Below are 10,042 nucleotides of genomic sequence, written 5' to 3'. Positions count from 1 at the left end.
ACAAACCTAATATATTTGTTATAACCGAATCCGTATTGAGGAATGGCGTCATTATAAATAATATAATTAGTTCTGTATAAGTGTTTATATTGTTATATCTCTTATATTGAGACAGAATCTATTTATAACGGCAATGGTAGAGAAATTTGCACGCCAACGGAACGGGATTATATGATACAATAATCAGAGCATTACTTTATCGTCATGAGATTAAATATGATACAAAACAAATGTAGCTCATTATTTAATAAAATTATGAAATTATTAAATAAACAAAAGAATATTATCAATCTCGTATCCTCCTGTCGTTTAATTTTCCAGTAATGAGTGTATAAACCACCCTGAAGGAAAATAAGGCAAGTCATGTAGTTAGATAAATGACTTTACCAATGTCACACTAATCTATAATCAGAGGGGACCCCTAACCAAGGGTGTTTCTACGACGAGCCTTATAGATTATTAGGCAATCTATAGGAAACTCCTTTAGTCCCTATGTATATTTATCCACTAGTAATGGACTCAAACATGTGAGCCTTCTTATATATAACCTTCTTGCGTTAACCTTATAGTGAATAAAACTTCAGCTTTCTCATGATTCATATACTGAAGGAAGCATAATAATGCTAACTGATGTGAGGAATCGATATGTTATTTATACACATATCTACCGAGAATATTAATATTAAATATTCCCTAGATAGGATTGTGTGGAGACTGATAAAATTAAGTAAATAATACCGTAGTAATTATGAAGTCTCTAAGGCAGATAAACATACTGCTAAAAAAGTGTTCATATATTGATGATTACTGGATGAACAGGCAGAGGAACTGACGCTACACCGGGGAAATTGTAGGTTTCTTATTGAATATGTTACGTTCTCAAAATATAATTAAACAGAAACAATAGAGCAAAACTTAAGGATAGAGGTATTAATAGTTAAATAGTTTTTAGGCCAGTGTAAAGCGGTCACTTCATCCTATATGTTAACTAGTCTGTATAATTCTTTTGCCTCATCTTATACTATATTAAGGGATTGTGATAAATATATTTATTCCATAACTGCTAAATATCAATGAATGCAATTTAACAACAAGAGAATGATTATTACATCTATAAGAAACAACTGAAGATATGTTCTATTATTTGTCATCTTAACAGCTGATTATTAATTCCGGAAAAATTAAAAAGTGCAGGATGTGCGAAAGAATTAGGTTCTGCAAAGATGGGAACTCCAAGTTATAATAACCATCACCAGGGAAAGTGTGAATTGAAAAATATAGTATTAAGGATTAAAGGAACAATACAAAAATCCTAAGGGAGGATGATATTCAAATAAAATATTCTCGATATTATAATAGGAATACGGGAAATCAAACAGGAGTAACGAGCAAAATTTATACTCCTCACCAGCGTGTCTGATTAAAAAAAATATGAAGCGACCAAGTAGCCAGAGTACGCCTAATATAACGTACTATTAAATATAATGGGAAGCAAGAATACACAAGAATAATTAAAATGGTTAGGGATTTTTATGTATACGGAGAAATCCACGAGAAGTAATAAAAATAGACTTCTTAACCTTAATGACCTATCGAGAAAATAACAAACATACATATTACTCCAGATCCACCGGGGGAAAAGGAATACTAACAGATAAGTAATACCAAACCAAGTCAAATATTGAAACCAAGTAAATTATCAATTAAAAAAATGCGAAGGTGATGTATTTTCTATACTACGTATTAAATATTTTCATAGGTACCGCTAGTAAATAGATTAAGTAAAATCGGAAAAAATCAAGCGCCAAAATCTAGTAGATAGAGCTTTCTCGTTATAGTATTAATAGTGTCAAATATGTAACTATCCGAGAATTGAAGATCTATAAAACTCAAAGGCAACCCCCCAGAAGTCAGGGCCAAGTGAGAAAATATAGGAATCATGCAAATATGTGATACCACATGGTCAAACATTAAATTATAAGTCAAATCTTATTAGCCAAATTTAAACATAGAGTGAAAAAATATATAAATCACTCTGTGTGCGGCGCCAATAAACTCTCATGACCAAAGGCGAGGTAATATCGGGTTAAGGGTAGATTAATAATTATAGACTACAAAGTCAATTTATTGTTCGTACCAGAAGCAAAGGACCAACAAATAATGTATAAGAAAAGGAGGACCTAAAAAAAAGACAGGTGCAGAAATAAACACAGGTTCGGTAACACAAAGACTCTCAAGGCGGAATCCCATTCTTCTCGAGGAACCATAGACGAAAAGTCGAGGAACATCAGAAAGGAGCATAGCCGGACCACTTGAACTACCACGAATCTAGAAGGAAGGATAAAACTACAGAGCAGGTCACTAAACGACTAACCACGAATGGCAAAAGATTGATCAGCCAAGGCACCCTATATGCCAAACCAAATTGAGGGACTAATCCATGACAGAACAAAACCTAAGACTCCCCATGGTCATAAATCACTAATCAGATATGAGACTAACTGAATATGCTACTCCAACAAGGCATAAGAAAAGAAACAGCAATGCAATTCTCAATAAGCCCTAGATAAGAAGGAACAGACATGAAAAACCCCCAAGCAAAAAAGGAGAAGCTAAATGAGAAAAGAACTCACAACTAAAATCAGAAAAGAACAAGAAAACAGCCCCACCGCGAAGGCTTATACTGTGTAACTAGTCATGTATTGAGTACTTATCATCTCCGTATTGCAGAAAACGAAACAAAACCCCCCAGATTCCTTCGAACAGAAAACTACAACTGTCAGGTCTACTATCCTCGGCCCATAACACCTCAAACATATTAACTTCTGAAACAGCTAATCAGACAGAGGATCACAACAAACGGAAAATCTACGGCCGACTCTCTTAACGACAATTCTCCGAGACATAATCCTATTGCGACAAAAGAAATAACCAAAACAAAAACCCCAAATAAATTCTCCTCGAAGGCACAAGAAACACCCGCTTATGAAGACCCAACTCATCCCCAAAATCCAGAATATTATAGAAAACCGAAATTCACAGAACCGACCGGAGGTTCCAATAAAAAAAATATAAAATCGAGCAGCAGTTGTAGTCAAAATGCAATGGGATTATGACCTCCAATAATGAAGCAAACACGGAGATAGTACTTGTACAGGCTGAACAGGTATAAACTAAAAGTGGAGGCACTTGGAAAAAAATACAAACAGCGAACCAAGACCAAGGAACAATGAAAAGGACAAATGCACCTTAATATCTGACATAAATATTTTCTTAGAAGAATAAAGCATAACCAGAAGAACGTCCTCATGAGTACAGGGACTCGCCAAGTGTAAAACCATCTTGCAAATCCAGAAACGGATACACCTGAATTAAAAAGAATTCACTCCACCTAAGTCTGACAGGTCCATAACACCCCCTCTTTATGATAGTTTAATAAAAATCGGCTAAAGTACTCTATCTGAATTGAGAAATCAAGGGATCTACAATAGGAAAGAAGCCCAAGCAGGAACCGCACTCCAGAAACCTCCTCCCGGTGAGAAGACGACTCCTAAAGAGAAGAATGGGAAGAGTATCTAAGTTCCCAGAGGGAACAAGAAGGAGCAAACACAACCGGATGAGTCTTTAAGGATAGATGAAAACTCAGAGCCAGAAAATCAGATCTAACACAAATATAAAATCAACATAAAGGAGCATCATAACAGACTAACCCAACATGACCTAGACGTGGTCGCCCTCCAAAGGAGTTGGGGCCAACCCCCCCGAACTAATCGGGAGCGTCCAAAATCCCAAAAATAGGGCAGCCTCAAAGGAGCAATATATAGTCCAGAAGAATAAGTATTCATCACAACACTATGAACTAACCTCAGCCAAAGGCGCACCATGAGAAAAGACAACTGTCCAAGCGGAAGAAAGGATCTCTGCATCAAAACAAAGACAAAGGCAGACTTCTGGACAAGTTCCTAACGAACCCCCTCCAAAACCTAACCCAAAGGCAACCACACACACACCCTCCCCCAGGTCATGAAAAACGGCGGGAGCCCGATGGATAAAAACTGAGAGACCAAAGCTTAGCAAGTAAAGGAAAATTCCATAGAGTACCAATCAGACACAACAGCCGAATTCATTCCAGTGAGACCACCCAAAACCAAAAATCAAGCCTGAAAAAAAAGGTCTAACTTCAAATCAAACTAAAGAAGAATCGTCGAAGTAGGACCAAATGATGAATTAAAGGATGAAATTTACAAAACGCTTCCCCCCCAAGGAACAAATATCAATTAACAAAACTTCAGGGTACGTTATTAGGACCTAAGAGTACGATTCTCATTATACAAAATAATGAATCCGGGCTGAATAGTGGACAGTCACTAGAAGTGGGATTTTCTCTGATTAACTTAAAACGAGCACCCACCTCACCTCAGATAGAGTAAGTAATTAACATGAAGTTAATTAGCAGAAAAAGAAAGCGCCCAATGAAGGTATACGGCAACCGAAGGAAAAGACTCCTGATAAGATCCTGTAGTTTATGTCACAAGAATTTGCCTAAGATAAAATGAGGTTATAAATTGATTCCCAACGCCGACCCAGAAGATATCTACAGAACTATATTTCAACAACTCTCAAAAGGCAATAAAGTAGCCCCACTAGATAACCCACCTAAGGAAAAACTTTTAAGTTCACAACAACTGCTAGAGCAGAAGCAACAGCTACGCCCCCGACCGCTCACATAATCAGAACAGATTCTGATAAGTCAGACCCTATCAAGAACAAAGTGAACCAAATCCTATACCAGGAATTAATAATGAACAATCCTCCAGTATTTGAGTGCGTGAGTGCCGGGATGAATTAGTATAGGGCCAGAGACTCCATTAACTGCCTGGACTCAAATTAATTCTGACGGAGGGCTACAGGTGCAGCCATTGACTAATATGTCATACCCAACTGGAAATCAGAAGGAATTTTCAGATAAAATAAAAAACAAATCACCACTTGGTCTCCCCATCTCGGGCAATTGCACGTATAGAAAGCTAAACAGACGTAAGTCCGGGCGATATTCATGGAACAAAATTCTGAGGGGCTAGACATAAGGTACCAAGTACAGAGTAGGTCCTGACCCAAACAGGACAAATCCAACCCTCATAACCCTCAGAAGCCCTCAGACGAAAAAACAGAGAACAAAAGGAATAAGAAGGGGAAAAATGCCCAACCCACAGCAGCCGGGTTTTCAAAATCCATTGATTCAGAAAAATACGAACAATACAGAACGCACAGCATCTAGTAGATCGGACAAATTGAGACGAGATTTAGAAATATGTAATTAGGAGGAGCAAAATTTCCGGAGTCTGAGTTGCCGGAAAATCCCATTACCAGGTAAGGACCCCTCCCCAAGACCGAAGCAGCGGAAACTGTCTGAATCCAATAAGATAAAGGGCACTCCCCGAAGAGAATTAAATGAGGAGATATGTATGAAAGGTAAAATCGAACAAAACAAACGCTTCAATGACGCAATGAAGTTAAGAGGAAACCTTAGTCAAGATGAATATCCAGTCAATCAAGCTAAGAGAACACCAAGAAGACAAGGAGACAGTATAAATCAGTCCAGGAACAGAAAATCTGAACAATCTGGGAAGTTTCGTCCCACAGAAAGGGCTAAGGGGGAGGTCACTCAATACACAAAAACAGCACAACAGAATCTTTTTTGAGCCGAACACGCAGATGGAGCGCACTAAAATGAGCAGTAATACATAATAAAAATTCCAAGGGCGACCAAGTATGACGGACTTTATGAGAAAAGTCAGGTCAAAGGAAAGAAGGAGGTCCCTATCCTTGATCCAGAAATTTTCTAGCAAGCAGATGAAAGGAGAACCCAACTCACAAACTGAAGCAGAAATATAACAGAACAATAGGACTAGTTCGTCGTACATTAGAGGAGGAACAAACCAGAGAACGGGGCGAGGTTCAAACTTCCTGAACCGGGAGGGAGGAATAAACCGGAAGTCAGAGATGGACTTCCGACCAACACGACAGACGAGAGACTAAAACATGCAGGAGTCAGTAAGGGTAAAGGAAGGATAAACCGTATCTCCAAAACCGGAGAAATCTCAGGAAAACTACCCACAACACGAGAACATCAAACAAAACAGAAGATTGGGGCAAAGGAGCAGCAAACAAACCTCAGTAAGGACGATATAGAACAGCCGACCAATTAGGAAATCTGTCTGAGCGTATAGAAGTGTCGGAAAGTAGAGGACAACCCCCCCAAGGGAATCTCCCCAGACACAAAAAGCAACAGTCCAAAAAGGAAACCGGGACATGGTGGAACTGATGAATCCGAGTATATTCCTCAGCCCCTTTGATGTGAGAGATTTCAAGAGAATCAATTTCGATGTGCTCAGACTGAGTCAAGAAGGAGATGAAAGAAGGCACAAGATAGAATATCATAATTCCGGCGGAGATGGTACCTGACCAGCTAATTTCAGGAGCAGAAATAGCACCACTGAAGGCGAATCTTTCTCCCCAATATTCACGGAAGAATGCCATGCCGACGGATCCCTCCAAAATCATCAAAGGGTCCGGAACCAGTCGGACCATCTATGACGTATTTTTAGAAGCGTGAAGTATCTAGGAACAGGTCCTGGTAGGAAGGATTCGGAAGATTAAAGGGCGGATAGCCGTAGCAGCAGAGTTCCTCTATCTTCCGAGCCTAAGTCAGAATGTCTGAAAGACAAATGGACACGATCATCAGCCAAGGGAAATCGTTAGACACCAGAACAGGACAGGAGATTAGCCATAAAAATTAAAGCGGCATATGGGGCTCCCCCCCCAATGGGAGAGATCATATGAGAGCTTTACACAAAGTGAAACTTCACAGACAATTTCCACCTCAATATATGATACCGAAGGAGAAAATGGCCGAGTCGTAGACTCACATTTCGTATCTCGACAACTCAGGAAGAATAATCTGTCCTGAGCTCTGCAGAGTCTTCCGACAAACGGAGTAGGAAGAACAGCACGGTATGGTGAGGGAAAAGGATAACGGAAAACGCCACAACCAAAGGGCCCAATCAGGAAAGACTGGTGAGGCCTACATGAGTCGAACCAAATCCGGAGCGGTAGACGTACGACACAGTCAGAAACCGATAGACGAGCCAGAAATGGAGACCTTGGGTGCAGCTGAAAAGTCATAACGCCAGAAACCAGAACCTCTCTCCCACCAGCTTGAAAAGTCTGAGCGTCGAAGTAGAGGTTGTCCTCAAGGCCCGGAGCACCTCAACAACGACTAGCTGAGACACCTAGGGTCTAAAGAGCCAAAAGGGGTCCAAAGACCGGGCTATAACACGCATTAAATAAGGAAAAAAGGGCGCAACCAGTAACAAAACGGAAATCAGGCAAGGGGCTAACTGAAGACAAGAATAGCCAACCCGGAGAGGCAGATCTCAGGTGAAGAAAGGGGAATGAAGTGAAGGTGAAGCCAGGTATGGGAAGCAGGAAGGCTGCGGAAGGGAGTGGTTAAGGCGTGGAAATAATGAGAAGCCAGAGAACAGTAGACTTAGAGCGACTAAGAAGGAGGCCCGAAGTATAACAGCGATTCAAGGAGAAAGTCAGCGGGAACGTTCATATCTGAGGCAGCCGCGTCAGGGACAATCTCGTCGAATACGGGAGGGTCAGCAGGATATAGGTACCGAATAGGGAGAAACCGAGTGGGAATTTCTCCCATGGTCCCATGCTTCAATGTTCTCCATAAGGGAAATCAGCAAGACAACTCCATCAAGATCCTACGCGTCTATTAATGGAAGCAAACGGAGCTAAATATCCTGAACGTTACGGGCAGTATCCCAAGGAGGTACGAGATTTGAGAAAACGGACTAACTAAAATCCAATAGGTACAAGGCGCGGCGGATTCATGGGGCGGCGAATATTGCCGAACAGAGGGGAAGAAATCCAAACTCGGTGGAGGGGAGGACGGAGAGGTACCAAAAATGGGCAGTCATAGGAGTGGAGAGGAGACGTCAGGTCCCAAACTGGGGAAGCCCAACAGTGGAACACCCCCCCAAAGCGTCCGGGTGATTCCCCAGATAGGAGTCGATAGAGCCCAGAGAGAAATAGGACGATGCCCGTCTGATAAGGGACCAGGGACTTAAGACCCCAGACCGCAGACCTCGAGCTGCCACCCCCAAACCGGGCCCCCTAACACGAGAAGAGGTTGACAATGGAGCAGGACACCCAACTGAGTATGAACATGTATAGCTGGGGCGGAAACGAGTGGCTGGGAACAGGAATACAAACTTGGGAAAATCTATGTAGAGAATACCGTCCAACGGAAGAAAGGAACGTACAAGAAGACCAGCAGGAGAATAAAGAAGGAGGAGACTGGCTGAAAAATTACCTAAAAACCGCATGGGTTGACAGCTTGAGGGTACGATATGAAGCTACGAAGGGGGAAGATTGGACAGGAAACGGCAAACTAAACAACAAGCAGGACCTGATCTATTCGTGGAAGGGATTAATACTGAACGTTGTACATCAAATGAGGAACTCCCCGGCCCTCAGTACCTCCTGTGTGGAACAAGAGGATAAATCCAAAGCAGAGGCGACTATCCAATCTGCTAAATGGGGGGATATCTTGTGGAGAGAAATATGCAAAAACAAAACAGAAGCAGCAACTATCATGGGTACTCTGCAGTGTATTTTGAAGATATGGAGTCGAAGGTCTGACTCAGATCATTTGAATGAGGAAGCTCTGACTCAGGAGTGTAAAGAAGTATTGAGAAGATTACAGGCAGAAGAGGGCACATGGAACGGGTGGATAAAAATCCCAGGCCAAAAGAGGTCGATGAGTTGTTTAAACCTGGAGGGTAGCAATAGCACACTCAATGAAGATTCACAGAAGATCGGGTTGGTACTGAGTATCTATCGAGTAATAGAGGAATTATGCCCCAAATGTGGACCGTATTCATTGACCCAGTGGCTAAAAGGACCTGCACAAAGTCACGCATCCAAGTCTCGGCTCTATTGCTCAATAAGACGACATGAGTTAAGATGTTATAATAACCCAACGGAGACGGGGGCAGGAACCCAGTATATGTTATATACCAAGCAGCACCCATCAACCCAAACAGATACCACAGGACAGGGAGCCACTGAACTCTCCGAGCAGGAACATCTCCAGAGCGGCCTACCGAAAATAAAGCAACCGGATAGTCCTTCTCCCCGAATCATGCCGGACATGGCTGGATCTAAGGGTCCGGAATCAACGACAGATGAGCAAGGGTATGGAGTTAATTTAGGCACGAGACAGCTTGACGAGTTGACAGGGACGGGTAATCATTTCAACGGACCCACGCCTGGCAAAGGAGCACTAGTCTCACGAACAGGGAACGAAAGCGGTATTCCGGATTCTGATGAGACGTCAACAAGGACTGAAAGGCCCCAGCAGGTACAGTCAGCCCCTGGCTCTGTGGCTGGGACTTCGCTAGATAGTACCGGACCCACCACCTCAGTGGGAGGAGATGAACTCTCCAAGAGTTCTATATCCGGTGGGACACAGGCGGGGTTGGGGGGAATCATTGCAGGAGTCCTAACAGCCATAGTCTTAGGGGCGGGAAGTTTATATGGGGGATGGAGAGTAGTGAAGAAACGTGGGGGAGCCGCCCGAGGACTTAGGGGTAGGCCCACTAGGACCATAACGTATGGAACGGGACATGGTCTCAACGGCTACCAAACAGGGAGGATCTAAGCGACCGGCCGCTTAACTTCGTCAGACGAAGAAATCTGAAGGTTAGGGGATATCTCCTGAGTTCAGTTTAGATGTTTCACTGGGGACGGGACTCCATGATCACGCGCCTCAGGGTCTCGTGGTTGTGGTTTGTCGGTCGGAGATCAGTTCCTCTGGCGTCTACGCTTTAGTATTAGGTAGGGAGGTCAGGACAAGCCATTTGGGATTTTGGGGGTTAAGTTGCAGTATGGGTCTGATATTCTATCCGTCCTATTCAGGAGGTCTGGCTTAGCGAGTTAGGGTGTATGGTCAGGATTGAGGGGTCGA

General features: G+C 42.4%; 4 protein-coding genes across 4 annotated transcripts; all 4 read left to right on the top strand.

The window, feature by feature from the left end:
• Nucleotides 1-2,834: 2,834 nt before the first annotated feature.
• C922_03471 (hypothetical protein) lies at nucleotides 2,835-3,116 on the top strand (the record flags this gene model as incomplete). The annotated part of the gene is made up of 1 exon (XM_008819063.1): nucleotides 2,835-3,116. A coding segment is annotated over one exon (282 nt), but the record flags the coding sequence as incomplete, so codon positions are not given.
• A 2,082-nt stretch (nucleotides 3,117-5,198) lies between these two features.
• Nucleotides 5,199-5,702, top strand: C922_03470 (hypothetical protein; the record flags this gene model as incomplete). The annotated part of the gene is made up of 2 exons (XM_008819062.1): nucleotides 5,199-5,313; nucleotides 5,371-5,702. The coding sequence occupies 2 exons, from the start codon at nucleotides 5,199-5,201 to the stop codon at nucleotides 5,700-5,702; spliced, it is 447 nt and encodes a 148-aa protein (XP_008817284.1).
• A 610-nt stretch (nucleotides 5,703-6,312) lies between these two features.
• Nucleotides 6,313-7,283, top strand: C922_03469 (hypothetical protein; the record flags this gene model as incomplete). The annotated part of the gene is made up of 3 exons (XM_008819061.1): nucleotides 6,313-6,457; nucleotides 6,980-7,014; nucleotides 7,218-7,283. The coding sequence occupies 3 exons, from the start codon at nucleotides 6,313-6,315 to the stop codon at nucleotides 7,281-7,283; spliced, it is 246 nt and encodes an 81-aa protein (XP_008817283.1).
• A 926-nt stretch (nucleotides 7,284-8,209) lies between these two features.
• C922_03468 (hypothetical protein) lies at nucleotides 8,210-9,736 on the top strand (the record flags this gene model as incomplete). Its single annotated transcript, XM_008819060.1, has 1 exon — nucleotides 8,210-9,736. One exon carries the CDS (start codon nucleotides 8,210-8,212, stop codon nucleotides 9,734-9,736), a length of 1,527 nt encoding a protein of 508 aa, XP_008817282.1.
• Nucleotides 9,737-10,042: the final 306 nt, after the last annotated feature.

Source organism: Plasmodium inui (genome assembly GCF_000524495.1).
Source record: "Plasmodium inui San Antonio 1 unplaced genomic scaffold supercont1.14, whole genome shotgun sequence".
Classification (NCBI taxonomy): domain Eukaryota; phylum Apicomplexa; class Aconoidasida; order Haemosporida; family Plasmodiidae; genus Plasmodium; species Plasmodium inui.
The sequence above is the reverse complement of the archived record's forward strand: the minus strand, read 5'-3'. Positions and strand labels throughout refer to the sequence as shown.